Source organism: Rhincodon typus, chromosome 6, assembly GCF_021869965.1.
Source record: "Rhincodon typus isolate 14 chromosome 6, sRhiTyp1.1, whole genome shotgun sequence".
Classification (NCBI taxonomy): Eukaryota; Metazoa; Chordata; class Chondrichthyes; order Orectolobiformes; family Rhincodontidae; genus Rhincodon; species Rhincodon typus.
The window spans coordinates 41,414,428-41,433,932 of NC_063337.1; the positions used below are offsets into that span (position 1 = coordinate 41,414,428).

Sequence of the window (19,505 nt, forward strand, 5' to 3'; positions counted from 1 at the left end):
CCGACCTGGTTTGACCAATCGATATGTAGATTAAAATCCCCCATGATAATTGCTGTACCATTTTTACATGCATTAGCTATTTCTATGTTTATTGCACACCCCACCACGATGTCATTATTTGGTGGCCTATAGACCACACATATCAGTGACTTCTTCTCCCTGCCATTTCTAATTTCCACCCAAATGGATTCAACGTTTTGTTCAGTAGAACCTATATCATCTCTCACTACCGCCCTGATATCATCCTTAAAAATCAGAGCAACACCGCCTCCCTTACCTTCCTGTCTGTCCTTCCAAACAGTTTGATACCCCTGGATATTTAACTCCCAGTCATGACCATCCTGTAACCATGTCTCTGTAATGGCCACTAAATCATACCCAATTGCCATGATTTGCACCGTCAACTCATCCACCTTGTTTTGAATGCTCCGAGCATTCAGATAAAGTGCCCTTATGCCAGTTTTTGCACCTTCTTTTTGGGTCCTATTACCACCATTACTAATAGCTCTTGAGTTCTCCTTCCCGTTAACATTTTTCCTAATTTTCAATGGAGTTGAAGCTTCCTCGTCACCTGCTAACCTGCTGCTTTGCCTTACATTAATTGTTATACTCCCTGTACACTCACTCCTCCCTTCCCCCCTAATTACTAGTTTAAAGTCCTATTAACCACCCTATTTACCCTTTTCGCCAGAACACTGGACCCGGCCCTGTTCAGGTGGAGTCCATCCCAGCCGTATAGATCCCTCCTGTCCCAGAACTGATGCCAGTGCCCCATGAAAAGGAAACCCTCTTTCCCACACCACTCTTTTAGCCACGTGTTTACCTCTCTGATCCTCACCTCCCTATGCCAATTTGCACGTGGCTCGGGCAGCAGTCCAGACATTATGACCCTTGAAGACCTGTTTTTTAATTTTGTTCCTAGCTTTTCATAATCCCGAAACAGGTCTTTTTTCCTAGTCCTGCCTATGTTGTTGGTACCTACGTGGACCACAACAACTGGATCTTTCCCCTCCCTCTCTAGTATCCCCTCAAGCCGGTCGGAGATGTCTCGCACCCTGGCACCAGGCAGGCAACACACCATGCGGGATTCTCTATCCTGCTCGCGAAGGATACTGTCTATCCCCCGATGATGGAATCCCCTACAACTACAATCTGTCTTTTTGCTCCCCCCTCTTGAATGGCCTCCTGGACCATGGTGCCATGGTCAGTTGACTCATCCTTCCTGCAGCACTGTTCCTTATCCACGCAGGGAGCAAGTGCCTCATACCTGTGGGACAATGTCAAGTCGGCTGCGGCTCCTGTGTTCCTGTCTGCAGGGTCCCTCTACCTGCCTCACTCGCAGTCACACACTGCTGTCCCTACCCACCGATCGAATTAACATTAGTTAATCTACCAAGTGTGACTGTCTCCTGGAACACAGTATCCAGGTATTTCTCCCCCTCCTGGATGTGCCGCAGTGTTTGGATTTCGGATTCCAGCTCATCAATTTTGAGCTCAGCAATGTCTCTTAGTTACTGATTAAAGGCAACAGCTTGCAGCAGCTTGTGGGAGAAAATAACTCACTTTGAATGGCCTACTCTTGTTTCTATTTTCTATGGTTCTTCAGGCTTTGAGTATTTTTACAAAAAAAGAGAGATCGCAATCTGTGCTCCCAGCATTCCAAAGGTTTCTCAAGCCTTGTATAAGATTGGTAAGTTTGTGTTAACCAGATGTAATATGGAGGTAGCATGGGACGTTGCCATGATGAAAATTTAAAGTTATGTTACAGGATTACTCAGAAGATCAATTTATTGTAAAGGTTCAGCAACTATTGTTACAAGGAAGCATAGATGCATTTCCTCACACTACATGTTGCAAGCTAGACTGTGTAATGGTTACTTGTTCTTTAGGATATTTCCTCAAAAAGTGATATCGCAAAAACTACTTTCCTTCTACTTCAATATCAATTGATTTTCTGATGTTAATTGTTGTGTCTTTTCAAATTTCACCCTTTCTCACATATTGGTATGGATACGTTCTGTCTTCAGAGATTAGTTTGTTTTTAAATGTTTTGTCCATTAACATCAAAATTCTGAGTTCCAGTAGATTTCTTTTGTCACAGTTGCTCTTATTGCTGAAGTATTGGCTCATGATTATTGATAGGTGTATTTATTTAATACAAACTTCTTGAAGGGAGTACTTGATACTAGGGTTACATAAAGGTCAAGTGTTTATCCATATCAGTACCATATTTATAGCCTTTGGGACATTGGTTTCTAGCAGTACAAGTATTACATTTTTACAGCATGTCATGTGCCTTCTGGCAAACATTAAACCAAGCAATCAGCTTACCTCTGCGTAACATTGTGAAACTGCCATAAAATCTGCTGTAACTGATACAAAGCATTGTTTAAGGTCAGCTAAACCTCCAAAAGATATTATTTATAAATTGCATCTAATATTTGCAGGTCATAAAACTCCCATGAAAGTTAACTTATTGACTAAATTTTTATAGCATCAACTTAATCTTCTAACATTTAAATGAAATTTAAAGAAAACCTTAATCAGCTGACCTAATTAGGGAATACATTCTGAAATTACAAATTTTCATTTAAAAATCGAATCAAGGAGCACAAAAGCACATTACCACAATTCAACACATTCTTATGAAAGCTATTGCTCAATGACGTCAGTTTATTTTCTGCACTATTAATCAGTATGTTTAGTCATTCCACTTTCATCCTTCATTAGAGCTTTGCTGAATGGGTGAACTGGCACACTATCTTATTTAATTGTTCATTAAGAGGGTTAATCATTCAGTAAGCTTCTTAGCAAACAGTAAGTATTAATAAATGAGCCAGGTCAGTTTCTTATGCTCTTTCATTTTGATCTCCTCTGGTTTTCTATGTACTTCCACCTTGAGTAATGGACAGCGATGAGGGAATAAATCAAACGCCCAGCAAAATCAAGATCTTTTTCTCCAATTTGATGGAAAAATCCAAAGCAAGGGAATATTTTACATGGTAAGCAAGTAGAAGTTTAATATCATCTGCTGATAAAATCTAATTTAGCTTTCAGAACAATAACAGTGAAGCCATCAGCTTTTCATGCATTAGAAAGTTTCAGACAAAGGTGAACTGCATCTGTTATTATGATAATCATAACATAATTAACATTTTGACTGTTTAACCTAAAATATACCTACTTTAAGTCATTTATCATTCATTCTGTTCAGTCTTGTAAAACGATAGATTGAGCTGTGATTGTCCACTCTGTTTTAAGCATTGTGTGGAGACGCTCAGAGACCCCATTCTGACAGGGCAGTCTCTGCTATACTTGCTGCAGAGGAAGAGAGTGAACTGAAAAGGTGCAAGGTTCACTGGTTCTTATTTTCTCCAGCCTCCTTCTCAGCCACTCAAGCTTTTCATCTTGCTCACTGCTTGTAATGTCATTTCAAATTGTCACCCTTCAAAGGTCACAGCTGTCAGTAACTGTTTTCCTAGTTTTCTGTGTTAATGACTGCCGTCTTCATCTCTCATAGAGTCATAGAGCCATACAGCACGGAAACAGAACCTTCAGTCCAATTCATCCATGCTGACCAGGTTTCCCAAACTAAACTAATCCCAATTGCCTGCATTTGCCCCAAATCCCTCTAAACCTTTCCTATCCATGTACTTGTTCAAATGTTTTTTTTTAAATATTGTAACTGCACCTGCATCTACCACTTCCTCAGGCAGTTCTTTCCATATTCGTGCCCTCCTCTGTGTGAAAAAGTTGCCCGTCAGGTCCCTTTTAAATCTTTCCCCTTTCACCTTAAAACTATACTGTCCAGTTTTGAATTCCTCTGCCCCAGGGAAAAGTCCTTTGCTATTCGCCTTATCTATGTCCCTCACGATTTTATAAACCTCAGTAAGGTTACCCCTCAACCCCTTCACTCCAGGGGAAATAGTCCTGGCCTATTCAGCCTCTCAACTCAAACCCTCTCGTCCCAGTAACATCCTTGTAAATGTTTTCTGTCTCCTTTCCAATTTTATAATATCCTTTCTATAGCAGGGTGACCAGAACTATACATAATACTCCAAAAGTGGCCTCACCGATGTCCTGTACAGCCACAACATGATGTCCCAACTGCTATACTCAATGCTCTGACTAATGAAGGCAAGCATGCTGAATGCCTTCTTCACCATCCTGTCTACCTGTGATGCCACTTTTAGGGAACTATGTACCTGAACCCCTAGGTCTCTCTGTTTGACAACATTCCCCAGATATCACTTGCAGTTGTCCTTGTAGCAGAGATGTGGATGCCCAGGAGGTAGTGACCCAGTAAACAGTTCTTTATATAGTAGGTCTTGGGGTGTAAGGTCAGCATCCGTCTGATGGACATGGTCAATCCAATACAGATATTCTGTCATGTTTAGTGATAATGCTATGGTATTTAATTCCATTCACAATTCACAGAATTAAGCAGCCAACATCAAGCTGAGCTGACTTCTGGCAGGTAATATTTTTTCCAGGCTTATAGTAAACAATGAACATCTCCAAAAAGAAATAGCACAACCACCCCCAACTTTCAATGATACCACCATCACCTAGTCTCTCACCATCAACTTGCTTGGGGAAATTGTCAATGGCTTGAAGCTTAATAACTATATATAAACAGACAGTGAAAACAAGTTATACATCAACAGAAATTAGATATAAACATGATATAGCTGGGACTCTTGAAGTGTTAGATCACAATTATTGATCTTACTGTTGTTGCTAAGTGTGTGATTTATGTACATGTTAGTATCTTTTATTTTAGAGTTTGGGTTTGGAATTAGTGGCATGTGGGATTTGGTCTATATGAGCGAAAAGAGTTTTAATGATTAACTTGTACAGTTTTCTTAAGCCATGATTTGTTAAAAACAGTTGTGTGACAATTTTAGTACTTGAAGGCTACTGGGAATTTGTTTACATTGGGAGAGTATTTATAATCAAGCAAAGTAAACATTGTACTGCACTAGGCTTCAGTTAGAAGATCTGTAATTAATTTTATGGCATATGCAAAACATCCATAATGTGAAGAAAACATTTAGGTTTCAGGTTTGTAGAAGTTATGGTTGAAGCTGAAAATGTAAAACACATTCTCCAAAAGTTAGTTGAGGACTGTTGAGAGATAGGTTATCTCAATGTAAGGAAATTGGTTTGAAAGTTCCAGAATAGAATGTTTGATAAAAACCCTGAAAGGGTTATTTGAAGCTGAAAAAGGCTAAGCTGCATGTAAACACTACCCTATTTACTTTGTTCATTCGTAAATACTCTCCCAATGTAAACAAATTCCCATTTTCAGACCTTTTCTTTCAAAGCAAATCATGGCTTAAGAAATTCTTACACGTTAAATCATTACAATCCTTCACACAAACGCTCTTGCATGAGACTCAAGGAACAGGCTCTCAGATTCTTAGGACTGGGAATTGAAACATTACTTAAGTTAAACTCTGTAGATGTGATAAAGAAAGAAATTCTCTCTGTTGTTTTTTGAGAGGCTATAAATGGATACTTTTGGGATTATATTTTACCATGTTTTTCAAAACATTAAAACTTGGGTTATATGTAAATAGTTTAGTTTATCATATTTTATCTGTATTTCTTTTCATAGAATCATAGAATCCCTACAGTGTGGAAACAGGCCATTCAGTCCATACTGACTCTCCAAAAAGCATCCCATCTGGACTCACCCCCTTACCCAATCCCTGTAACCTTGCATTTCCCATGGCTAATCCACCTAGCCTGCTCATCCCTGGACACTATGGGCATTTAACCTGACTAATCCACCTAACCTGCACATCAATACAGTGTGGATCTGGAGGAACACAGCAGGACAGTCCTGATGAAAGTTGTAAACCTGAAACGTCAACTTTCCTGCTCCTCAGATGCTGCCTAACCTGCTGTGTTCCTCCAGCTCCACACTGTATTGACTCTGACTCCAGCCTCTGCAGTTCTTGCTATCCCCGAGTAATCTGCACATCTTTGGACTTTGGGAAGAAATCAGAGAACCCACGCAGACATGGGGAGAATTTGCAAACTCCACAATTACAGTTGCCTGAAGGTGGAATTGAACCCAGGTCCCTGGCGCTGTGAGGCAGCAATGTTAACCACTGAGCCATGTGCAACCCAGATTGACATGATAAAATTATTTTCTATTGTTAAAACCAAGCCAGCAGCTTTGCCTGATTGTGTTTCAGTGAAAGGTTACCTAATTGCAACAGAACAAAACAAAATATGATCTATCAAGCCAGATTTTAGTCTGGGATCTGGCTTGTCTAGTATCAATATTGACTTGGGTCGTAATAATTGTTGGCTCTTAGTAGGATTTGAAATAACTGAATTTAAGAGGAATCAGTAAGTTTCTTTTTGAAATATTGGCTATAATGTGGTTCTTGAAAAAACTCCTCACCAATTCACCCTTTATTTACACGTGCATAGTACTTGACATTGGTCCAGTTTCCTCAGAGCCATCTCTCAGAGTGAGCAGAATGTCTGACACCCCTGTTTATATCTGTCAGCCAGGGCTCCCTGAATGGACCAGGTTAACAGCCACAATGACGCAGACAGTTGTAGCGCCTGTTTGAAGTCCAGTTGGGCTTCAGCTATTTGGTGCTTTTGCATGGTTACATCATTAATCCCACATACCAAATGGTCTTTCAGCATCTCATTAAGAGTTAAACCAAAGTCACATGCCTCTGCCAGTCATCTTAACCTCATCAAAAATCCCAACACGGATTGTCCTGGTTCTTGAACTGCAGTGTAAAATTGATAGCATCTCAGAATTAGAGGAAGCTTGGGGTTGTAATATGCCTTAACTGAATCCATCAATATTTGAAACGTTTTAGTATCTGGTGCCTCAGGAAACATTAGGCTCCTAATAACTGAAAAAGCTCCGGGTCCACAAGCTGTCAGGAGAATTACTCGTTGCTTTTCATCTGCCCCATGTCATTTTCCCAGAAAAAATAATACATTCTTTCCACATACTAGGCCCAGTCTTCGACGGCAGGACCGAATGAGTCAATTTTCTCAAATAAAGGCATGATGCTAGAAATGCTTATCCCAACTCAATGATGACTGTTGCATGCAAATTTCTTCAGGAGCACTATTTTTTCTCCTGTCACTACTGAAATAACGCCACAGATGCTGGTATCCCATCACCAAGTCACCCTTTATTTACATCAATCAGCTTCCTCACAGCCAACTCTCAGAATGAGCAGAACATCTGACATTCCTGTTTATATCTGTCAGCCAGCGCTCCTGATTGGACCAAATTACAAGCCCCAATCAGGGAACACATATTCTATGGGTCCACCTGGCTGATCTTGTTACAAATTCTACAGTTCCGACATGTGTGATTCTGCTGTGTTATGGCAAAGTTTATAGCACAGAATTTTAAGTTTGCTTTGAGTATTGTTAAGAGATTATCCAACATTTAGAATAAGAAGAAAGGAAACCTGACATTAGAGGCATCACAGTTGGAATTGGATGAGGTACGGATAGAAATGAAAACAACTGGACTTAGACAGAGAAAGAAAAATGCAACTCTTGAGTTAGGAGGAAAAACAGAAGACAAAGAAACTTGAGGAGAGACAAAAACAGAAAAGAAGGGAAGTGAGAAGAAAGAAAAAAATTGCAGAAAAATGAAGGGAAGCGTGAATTAAGAAAACTTGAACTCCAAAGAGAAAGGGAACTTAGAAAACTTGAGTAGGCCATGAAACAGCTTACTGCAAAGAGGCATAGAAGAGGTACTAATTTTAGAGAACAGATAGAAGGCCGCCAAAGTTAAAAAGAGGAGAATGGTCAGAACAAATATGTGATGCAAGGAAAGTTACATGTTTCCATTGTAATAAAACTGAACACACCAAAGTCAATTTCTGGAAATTAAATAGGAAACTACTGTAGACTAAGGAATTATTAGTAAAGGGGGCATTGGGAAGAAAGTTGAAATTGTAGTGGTAATACAAAAAGCATATCTTTCCCTAAAACGTACTAAGAAAGGAGAGATGGCTCCCTAGTGTAATCAGATTGCTATCGGTTCTAAGTATTTTATCTCAAAATGCAAGGTATTTCCTTAAGTTTTGAATCAAGGAGGTAAACCAATGAGAAAACTGAAGGACTGAAGCAACTCAATCACTGATGCTGGCTGAAGGTACTATTTATCTTCCAGAGGGGTTAATGAAAGGGGAAATATTATTTGGAGGCATGAATGGAGGTTGCAAAGCAGTCTCATTATACAGATTTCTATTAAAGAGTAACTTCGTAAATGGAGAAGTTGAAGTGGGACTAGTAGAATAAATTCCGATGGAAGGAATTAACCTTATTTTGAGAAATGACCTGCATATTTAAGAATATTGGCCTCACCAAAAGGTGGAGGAGCTAGCAATGGAGGTAAAAGAAACTGGAAAAGTTACAGGGGGAACAGCCTGGATTGTCTCCTGATTGTGTTGTGACAAGATCTCAGGCCCATAAAATTAGACAGGAAGAAAAAGAGTCTATGAAACAGGGAGATGAATTAGAGATTACAATATTAGATACAACTTTTGAAAATGTAACTAAAAAGGATTAAGATAAAAGGAATGAAGCTAATATATTCACCCCAGCTTTTTCATAGAAATGCAGCAAACTGATTTGGAATTGAAGTAGTTAAAACTGACAGCCTGCTCAGAAATTGAATCAGAAACAATACCTGAGTGTTATTATTTGAGACACAAGGTAATAATGAGGAAATGGAAACCATCTCACATATAAACTGATGCGGGATGGGCAGTGGTCTATCAAGTGTTTACTCCATCTGAATATCACAACAAAGTCTTACAAGTGGCTCATGAAATTCCAATATCCAAGTCACATCGACACTAGAAAAATACAGGCTAAATATTTAAAACATTCTTACTGACCAGGATCACAAAAAGGTGGAGTCAGATTTGCCAGACATGCATACATGTCAGGTAGTGGGGAAACTCCAACCCTCAATTAGATCTGCACCTTTAACTCTGATACCAGCATTTGAAGATCTGTTTAACTGGATCTTAATAGACTGTGTCTACCCAAAACCAGGAATGGGAACCAATATCATTTAATGATTATGGATGTTCCCACATGATTTCCAGAAGCAGTACTTTTTGGGAAAATTACTGCAAGAAAAGGTAATGGAAAAGTTAATTCAATTTTTGGATTACCCAAAGAAATAGACTCAGATCAAGGCTCAAATTTAGATGTCATGGATTATTGTTTCACAAAATTTTTGCCAACAAAACATCACTTCTTCTGGACAATGCTCCTGGCCATCCCAATGCTCGGGGTGTAGGAACAACTACAGTGTTGTTGGAAGAAGAGTTTCAGGAGTTTGATCTGACAACAGTGAAGGAACAGAGTTATAGTTCCAAGTCAGAGTTGTTTTGTGGATTGGAAGGAAACTTACAGCTGTTGGTATTCCCATGTATCTACTACTCTCTAAGTAGCCTTGGTGAGTTCCTGCAGTGCTTCTTGGAGATAGTACACACATTGTTGCCATTGTGCATTGGTAATGGAGGGAGTGAATGTTGATTATTTTAGATGGGGTGACAATCAAGAAGGCTGCTTTGTAATAGATAAGTTTCTTGAATATTGCTAAAGTTGCTCTCATCTAAGCAAGTGGAAAGTATTCCATCACTATCCTGACATGTGCCTTGCGTTCTGTAAACAGGCATTGAAGAGAATTAGACAAGTTATTCACTACAGAATTCCCAGCATTTTACTAGCTCTTGTAGCCAAAGTACATATATGACTAGTCCAGTTCAGTTTCTGCACCGGTAAACCCCAGGATGTTGATAGTAGTGGAAATGTCATTGAATATCGAAAGGTGATGATTGATTCTCTCTTGCTGGAAATAGTCATTGCCTTACACATGCATGGCACAAATATTACTTGCCACCTGTTAGCTCAAATCTATATATTTTCCAGATCTTGCTGTTTTCATATCTGAGAAGTTGCAGATGGTGCTGAAATTGTGCAACCATCAGCAAACATCCCCACTTCTGAATTAACGGTAGAGGAAAGGCCTTTGATAAAGCTGTTGAAAATGGATAAGCCTCAGATATTATTCTGAGGAACTGCTGGAGTAATGTCCTTGCGCTGAAATGATTGGCCTCCAAAAACTGTTTTCTTTTGTACTGGGAGTGACTCCAACCAGCAGAGAATTTTCCCCTGGTTCCCATTGACTCTAGTTTTCCTAGGGTTCCTGGATGCCATAATGCAGTCTTGATATCAATTATTTAGCCTCACTACATGATCTAGTGTCTCATTATTTTGTATGCAATTTGTACAATCAATGATTTCTACGACAGCATGGGCTAGATTAAATTACATTCTTTGATACTATTTATTGGCTCAGTGTTTTGGAATGCTCATGTAGATGCATAAGTTTGTGAAACTGTTGCATAAACAGAATGAGGAATATAAATATGAAACTTTGGGAAATATTGCAATGTAAACAGATGGAAATCTATTGTGTATGTCAGTCTATATGGATGCATATCTAAATCTAGATTTTTCAGTCCTGTTGCAGAAATCTGTTTGCTTATTCATGTAGTTTTAAGACTAGTTCATTCAGTTCTTTGTCACCCCTAAATTTTGCTACCATCAGTGACTACTTGGGTTGTTTAGGTCAGAGACCTCAGGGACAATGTTAAGATGATTTTCCTAACACCAGCTCTATTTCTCAACCTATGGAACAAGGGGTGAAAGCAAACTTCAAGGCCTATTAAGTTGCCGCCCAGGTGAATAAAGTTGTTAAGAAGGCGTATGGTGTGTTAGCTTTCATTAATAGAGGGATTGAGTTCAAGAGCTGTGAAGTTATGCTCCAGCTATACAAAAGCCTGGTTCGGCCACATCTGGAGTATTGAGTCCAGTTCTGGTTGCCTCATTACAGGAAAGATGTGGAGGCGTTGGAAAAGGTGCAGAGGAGATTTACCAGGATGTTGCCTGGAATGGAGGGAAGGTCTTATGAGGAAAGGTTGAGAGAGCTAGGGCTTTTCTTTTTAGAATGATGAAGGATGAGGGGTGACTTGATAGAGATGTATAAAATGATCAGAGGTATAGATAGATTGGACAGCCAGAGACATTTTCCTAGGGTGGAGGTAGCTATTACGAGGGGACATAGTTTTAAAGTGAAAGGAGGTAGATATCAGGAAGATGTCAGAGGTAGGTTCTTTATTCAGAGAGTGGTAGGGGTGTGGAATGCATTGCTGGAGAGGGTAGTGGAGTCGGCGTCATTAGGGGCATGTAAGCGGCTATTAGATAGGCATATGGATGATAGTATAAGGTAGGGGTGGAGGTTAGATAGACCTTATGATTAGTGTAAAAGTTTGACACAACATCGTGGGCGGAATGGCCTGTGCTGTGCTGTACTGTTCTATGTTCTATTACCAAAGAAGAATTTTTGGATAGACCATTGGGGAAAATGAAAGTGATTATTCTCCCACCCTTAATAAATTTTGTAATAATTGTACAATTGTTAAGGCCATTTATAGACTCTGTGTGGCATAGAATGAAGTTGCCTGATCCAATGTGAATGGTGTATAATGGACGTTGTGGCCAGATTATGTTAGAGCCAAAGGTCATGAGGAACCTAATGAGAAAATCTAAAAGGTGAATGTAAGGTTAGACAAGTAAATTGGATTGGATTAGCTAAAAATTGAGGATACTACAGAGGTGCTTACCATCCATACAGAGATACTGTCTGTCGAGGACCTGAATGAAATGGGTCAATAGAGATTGAGTCAGACAAGGCTTCACAACTTGTTGAGTAGCCAGAGTTTGTTTTCTTAGCTTTCTCATAGTAAGATAAATTTGCTGTCCATATTTTCTATGTTTTCTACATAATGCTAATACACATATTATTATAGAAGGCACATGGTGAGGCAATGGCCATCTTTGATGATGTGGACTCTGTCAAAGAGTTCAAGAATGAATAAAAGCATTAACAATATAATCAACTGAAATATTGAGCTCTACAGAGAAAACACAAACACAAAAGTACAGCTATTACTGGAAAAAATATTTTAAGCCCCATTGCAAGGAGTCCTACTAATAGCTTGCAAAAATCTTCATCTAATAGGCCTCTAAAAAATGCTCCCAACCTCCTACCCATTCATTATGATCACAGCTGATCATCAAATTCAATATCCTAATCATACCCCATGCATCACCCCCCACTTATCCATTGTTCCTTTTAGCCACAAGAGTTATATCTACCCTCTTCTGGAAAACACAAAGTTTTGGCCTCAACTTTCTGCAGTAGTGAAATCCACAGGCTGACCACTCTCTTGGTGAAGAAATTTCTCCTCATCTCAGCCCTAAAAGGTTTACCCCTTATCCTTAAACTGTGATCCTTCGTTTTGGACTCCCTCACCATCAGGATCATCCTTCCAGCATCTAACTTGTCTGGTTCTGTTAGAATTTAATAGGTTCCAAAAGATTCCTCCTCATTCTTCTAAACTCCAGTGAATACAGTCATAACTGACTCGATCTTTTCTCATATGTAAGTCCTGCCATCCCAGGAATCAGTTTAGGAAACTTTCACTGCACTCCCTCTATAACAAGAGCATTCTTCCTCAGATAAGGAGACCAAAACTGCGCACAATATTCTAGGTGTGGCCTCACCAATGCCCCATTTAATTGCAGCAAAACATCCCTGTTCCTGTACTCAAATCCTCCCACTGTGAATGCCAACATACAGTTTGCCTTCTTTACTGCTGCACCTGCATGCTCACACTGTATTCTGATTGTGGAAAATAAACACTAGTTTCCAATGTTTAATTTCTTCCTCTCTTCAGTTTTGAGTAGACATTTGAGCTCTGGACATGAGAGTTGATGACACTAAAGTAAGACCAAATCACCTTTAGATTCTGGAGTAAGACCAAATCACCGTTAGATTCTGATTTATCATTGACACTGTTTTGACTTTCTTAGAGGAACTCTTTTCACTATCTGAGAACATAATTCTACTAAATTAACTATTACATTTTGATTTGATTATACTGGAATTAAACTTTGAACAGTGTTGATGAAATTTATGTTTTTCATGTTCCAGCTAATTTGTTTTATACACAACTTTTGAAGTCTTTTAATTACAGAGAAAGTTGCTAAAAGAGGTGCGGGGTCCCTCCAATGCTAACATGGAGTAGTTCATGAGGACTTTCAGTGCCACTTGATATGGGTCAGGTGCTGGTGGCATTTCTTAAAGACTTGCCAGCCTTCATTCAGTACAACACCTTGTATATTACAAATGATGCAACAGCACTCCAGGATTCATTCAAGCCGAAGGCTGATCATTGTAAAATCCAGCTACCCAAGATACTGACCATTGTGCAATCCAGAAGAAGGTTTGTGGTTGACTGAGAGAGTCAAAGAGACGACTAGGAGGATGGAGGAAGCATGCCTTAGGGAAGATATTGTGTGGCCCCATGGTTCAGGGGTGTCCCCCCCGCAATGTTCTCCTCTATGCTTAAGTGGGGGAGGTATAAACTTCTCTTCCAGAGGAACAGCAAGAAAAAACACTTGCATCTGCCTATGGTATCCTGGATGGGGCTAGTGGAGAATATGGATCACTCCCCAATTCTGAATGCAGAGCTGCAAAAAGGTTGGTGTCCAACATACTTCTCTCCCCTTTGAGCAGGTAACAAGTAGAGTGGATAAAGGGGAACCAGAAGGTCTAGTGCATTTCTTTTTCCTCAATGCTCAATGGCAATTCCAGACTGCCAGAGCTTGACCAGGTGTATTTCTGGGGTTCAAGGTTGGCACTGGTATCCCTGGCACAACAGCCACAAACCACACGGCACGTAGATGGCATGTCTGACACTTCCTTGCACGTGGATCTGGACATTCCTACAACTATTGCTACAAAAACACTGCCAGACCACACAGCTTATATTCCTTAGCCACATCCTATTTTATAACCCTCTAAGTCACTGCTACTTTTTCCTCAATGCACATTGTAGCCCAGCATCTTATTATTGTTCGATTTTGGACATTATTTCAAAATATTCACCTTTATTTGCAAAACCGAAAAACTACAGAAATCAAGCAAACAGAAATTGTATGTACCTCTCGAATAACAAAGAAACAACTTGCACGTAGAGCACAAATAATTTTTGAATCAGTGAATGATCACTGCAACCAGTTGTCAACCACTGGAACTGGGTGTCAATTAAATCCTGTCTGGCTTGTAACCTGACTCTGCTGCAATGTATTATGTACAAGATGATGTTCCTCCTTCTCAATATCCTCATCCTCTTCCTCAGAAAACTGCTCTTGCTTTTGCTGTCTATCAGCATCTATGACATGTCCTTTTTGCCTGCTCCAGTTGCATAGAGCACAATATGCCAGGATTATGCGACACATTATAGTCTGGTCCATTAGCCCTATTAGTCTGGTCCAAGCAGCAGAACCCCATCTTCAGCAGACCTATCAACTTCAAACACCAGTGTGCATACATAATTTGGGTGCCAGTTGAGAGAGAGTTATAAAGTGTGATGACAAGTCTTCATTATTCAGTCATTTTAATGGCATCATGCTTGCAGAAGTGCGTTTGAAGGAGGTTTCTTGAACCTCCCTTGAATGTCTCCCATATCCCAAGCCTCTAATTCAAAGGGACACATTCTAATGTTCCTCCTACAGTGCCCCTCCTTCACGTCCTTCTAATTGGATAAGCAATGACAGTCAATAGTGTCCTCCTGGTACAAAGCCTCCCCATCTGCATGCTAGATTGTACAAAGCACAGCAGGCAATCATGATATGAGAGATCCTGATTGGGAAATACTGAAGATTTCAGCACATCGATCTAGAAAGTTAAGCCTCAGCTTCAGCAGCTCAATGGCAAGCTCAATGGTTGGCCAGGTCGGCAAGTGACAGATACAGGACCTTTCATCTGCTTCATCCAAGTGTTTCTCACAGACACAAGTAGCCAAGGCTTCATCAAGTAGATATTATCACTATTGACCCATCACTGTAAGTGAATGGGGTGGTAGGTGGGGTATAGATTGGAACTGTTCTGACACTATCTGCTTTTTGTGGGCATCGCGGTTGCTTCCAGGACCCAGGCACACATCTAAAGGAGCCACTTTCATTGATGGACACTGGTTGGAATGAAAGTCCTTCCTGTTACTGGTTTGGTCGAGCATTAATGATCACTCGGTGCTGTCAATGACCTTGTACTTTGAGGAATTTAGCAATAGTCCCAAAGCTGCTAGATCCATCTGACTGATCTCTTGAGCAAGGCATTGATCACCTCCTGATATTTAGAAACCTGCAATTTAGAAATCTGCTTTCTGATGTAACTCACCTTTTTCCTGAGCTGTTGTGGGCAAAGGTGTCTCTCACTTCTATTTTCTGCATCTTGTTTCCTTTGAACTGTCCAATGGCACTAATTTAGTACATAACTTATGTCAAAATTATGAGGTCATCTGTCAAAGGTCACACTGTGTCAATAGATATTGGGGATAGAGTTGAGACCACAATGAGATTTTCCAATGGTATCGCAGGCTCAAGGGACTGAATGGTCTACTCCAGCTTCTAATGCACATATTCAGTCTCAAGTGACCAAAAGTTCATAACCAAATTATGTATAAAGAAGACCAAAGTCCAGAGATTTGCTGTTCCTTTTAAAAGTAGAAGAAACTTCCTTAAGAGGAGCAAAGTAACAGTGCATTGCAAAAATGTCTGACGTGCTCACTTTGAGGAGGGTGATGATGAAATGGTAATGGCACTGCATTAGTAATCTACCACCAGGCTCAGATCTGAAGAAGGGTCATACCGGACTCGAAATGTTAACTCTGTTCCTCCCTCCACAGAAAATGCCAAACCCGTTGAGTTTCTCTAGCATTCTCTGTGTCTGTTTAAGGTCTCCAGTGTCCACAGTATTTTTCTTTTAGCCCAAGGTAATATTCTGGGGACATGGGATTGAACCATGGCACATGATGAAATTTGAATTCAATAAAAATCTGGAATAAGAAACTAGCTTAATGGTGACCTTGTAAATGTTGTCAAATATCATAACAACTTATCTTGTTCACCAATATCCTCTTGGAAAGGACCATCTTTCATTCTGAAATTAAACTGGAATAATCATTTAAATACTGTGGCTACGAGAGCAGGTCAGAGAGTAGAAATCTTGCAACATGTAACTCACTCCATACACCCCAAAGGCTGTCCACCATCTAAGAGATACAAATCAATGGGGTTATGAACCACTTCCTATTTGTCTGGATGAGTGCAGCTCCAACAGCGCTCGAGAAATTTGACACCATCCAGGATAAAACAGCCTATTTGATTTGCATGATATCCACAAATATCACTCCTCCACCACCAATGTTCAGCAGCAGCAGTATGTACTATCTACAAATTGTGCCACAGAAGTTCACCAAAGTCCCTTAGACAGCTTCTTCCAAATCTGTGATCAATATCATTTAGAAGGACAAGAGAATTAGACACATGGGAATATCACCACCTGTAGGTACCTCTCCAAGTCACTCATCATCCTGACGTGGAAATATATTCCATTCCCTCACTGCCGCTGGGTCAAGATCTTGGAACTCCCTTAATAACAGAACTATAGGTGTACCTACACTAAATGGATTACAGAAGGTAGCTCATCACCACATTCAAGGATAATTAGTGATGGGCATAAGGTGCTCTCTCAGCTAGTGAAACCCATACCTCCTGAATGAATTAAAGCAAAATTCTTATCTGGTCTAGCCTACATGCGAATCTAAGTCACAACAATGTGATTGACTCTCACTGCCCCCTGAAAAATTAGGGATGTGCTATAAATGCTGGCCTATCCAGTGACATGCAAATCCTATGAACAAATAAATAAAAATAACTCCAATCAGAGAGCTATCAATACCTTTAGGCTTATTTAACTCCTTCTTTCAAATTGGGGGTATGATTTAACTTGCTTGAATTCATTCTCTTCCTTTCAATACTCAGTTTTCAGGCATGCTCCAAAATGGCAATGTTAGTGTACTAATTTGAATTCTTAATCTTTTTAGGAACCTTTTAAAGATATTATTCCTTGGTCAGGGATTATCCATGTTATTGTGCGGAACTGCAATCAGCAGTCAATATTTGGCAGATGACTTTGCTGTGAACACCCCAGTACTTCAGAGTTTTATCAACTACCTCCTATTGTGCCTGGTTTACGTGGGAATATTGGCATTCAGACAGGGTATGTGGTGAACAAAAACAAGGATCTGTTTGAAATACTTAGAATTAGCTGAATAAACAGAATAACATGAACACAACTGTGGCCAAAACTGAAATGCTAACTTGATTTTACTTTGAATTAGGTAATGACAATTTATTACAAATACTGAAGACAAAGTGGTGGAAGTATCTCCTGCTGGGATTAATTGATGTTGAAGCAAATTACTTGGTAGTCAAAGCTTACCAGTATACCACATTAACAAGTGTTCAGGTATGTGCTTAATCTTATGCACCTGATTAAGACAGTTATATCCTATATTTTCCAATGAGTAGATGGGAAGAATTTAGCAAATAACTAATTCTTACTCTTAACTTTGTAAGTTCTGTTCTAATTTTGAATTCAGGTCTGGTACGGTTTGATTAGTCACAACATCCATTTGCACCTCACCCAGCTGGACAACATTTTGGTTTGACTCAAGGCAGCAGGAGGTTTCACTGGTGAAAGACGTCATAACTGGGAACGTAAGACTTAGGAGCAGCTGTAGGCATTTGGTCCTTCAAACCTACACTGCCATTGAGCAAGAACATGGCTGATTTAGTTATAGTGTCAACTCCACTTTCCTGTCTGTCCTCATTACCCTTGCCAAACTCCTTGCCAAACAAGCGTCTATCCGCTTCAGCATTGAATATATTCAATATCCATAACCTCAATTCCTTTCTGGGGAAGAGAATTCCACATACTAATAATATACAGAGAAAAAGAAACATCCTCAACTCTGTCTTAAATGGGAAATGTCTTATTCTTAAGCAATGGTCCTGGTCCCAGTCTCCCCTATAAGAGGAAATATGCCATGAGTATCCCCCGCTCAGGTGCCCCTAAGACTGTACATGTTTCAGACCAACTCATTATTCTAAATTCCAATGGATATGATATTCAAAAGATAGGCCCTTCATCCTAGAAATGAGTTGTGTGAACCTTCTCAGAACTGCTTCTAATGCAAATATCATCTTTAAAATAAGGAAACTTAAACTTTACACAGTACTCCAGACAAGGTTTCACCAATATTGCATGGGCATCCCATGCCAGCTCACTTCACTGATAGATTTGGTTCTCAGGATGAAAGTTGCTGTCACCATCCTATTTAAGTGTAGGAAACCACAGGGTCTGCTTGGTTTAGTATGGTCTACAGGAAAACTATTTTCTGGTCTAACTAGAAGTGTCTCTTGTAGTTAACAAGACAGTTTATTGCATAGTAGCAACTAGTTGCAATGATACGATAGACATTGGTGCAGAGACTTTGAGGAGGACCACATGTTAGATCTCACTCCATTGAGATCTTAAGCTGATTTGTCCAAGAGTGAAAATGACATCATAATAGGTAGCGCTTATGGCAATCCTTGGTATGAACCATTTCAGACCCTTATGCAATGTCTCCCACAAGCTTTTCTGCTCATTATTAATATTAAACATTTGTGTATATAATTACTTTTACTGTCCCACCTCCCTAATCCCTGTATTTTACTTTAAAGTTCTGGTGATTTGGTAGCACCACCATTCCCTGGAATACATTCCCTTCAGAATTGGAAGACTTGTAGTTTGCTGGGTGGAAAACCATTGTCCTTGATTCCCTTTCTAACAGTCTGAGGTCTGTAGGTGCCTGTAAACTAGAGGACCTTTGTTCTCCTGGATTTCGTAGAAGACATTTTCCTGCACAAAGAGGCAACTTCTTCCTCACAATATTTTGAATCACTGAGCATTGGTTGTTCATTCCCAGTGATGACTTCTATGGAGTTGTACGAATGACACCTTCAAGCTGTGTCAGCTGGTTTTTAATTTTATTCTCAATCCACCCGTAGATTTGTGCTGAAGTATACGAACATTTTATTTCAACACATTGATTGGTTTGGCCGTTCTCATTTGATGTCAATAATGGTATTATTGGTGACACCAACATGTTCACTTCCTTAGTTCTGCTACTTGAAGATTGTTTTTGGCTTAGCATGATCTCTGTCAAACTCACTGAGGATTCTTCCTGTGAGGATTAGGAAGACAAAATATTTTGCTTGATCTTGTCTCTTCAGCGTCACCTCAGACATCTCATACCAGACTTATAAGGAGAGAATTTACACTTGCTTCTGACACCAGTCTCCTTTAAACTAGCCTAAAAGCTTTTAATCTTTGGGATTTCTAAACTAAAATCAATCCTTGATTATTTTTGACTGAAAACAAGCTAATGGCCTTCAATGTCATAAATCACTGCAGTATAAACAATTTACCAGTAACACCACAGAGGTCTATAGCCATTTGCTTG

General features: G+C 39.7%; 1 protein-coding gene across 1 annotated transcript in view; it reads left to right on the forward strand.

Moving 5' to 3' along the window:
* Positions 1 to 1,650: 1,650 nt before the first annotated feature.
* The window catches only part of LOC109927219 (solute carrier family 35 member F2), a 52,569-nt gene continuing 34,714 nt past the window's right edge, over positions 1,651 to 19,505 (forward strand). Inside the window, exons 1-4 of the mRNA XM_020527173.2 lie at positions 1,651 to 1,690; positions 2,903 to 3,002; positions 17,040 to 17,215; positions 17,337 to 17,464. Of these exons, the coding sequence (XP_020382762.1) occupies positions 2,905 to 3,002; positions 17,040 to 17,215; positions 17,337 to 17,464 (402 nt within the window). The 5' untranslated portion in view covers positions 1,651 to 1,690; positions 2,903 to 2,904. The remainder of the gene's footprint in view (positions 1,691 to 2,902; positions 3,003 to 17,039; positions 17,216 to 17,336; positions 17,465 to 19,505) is intronic.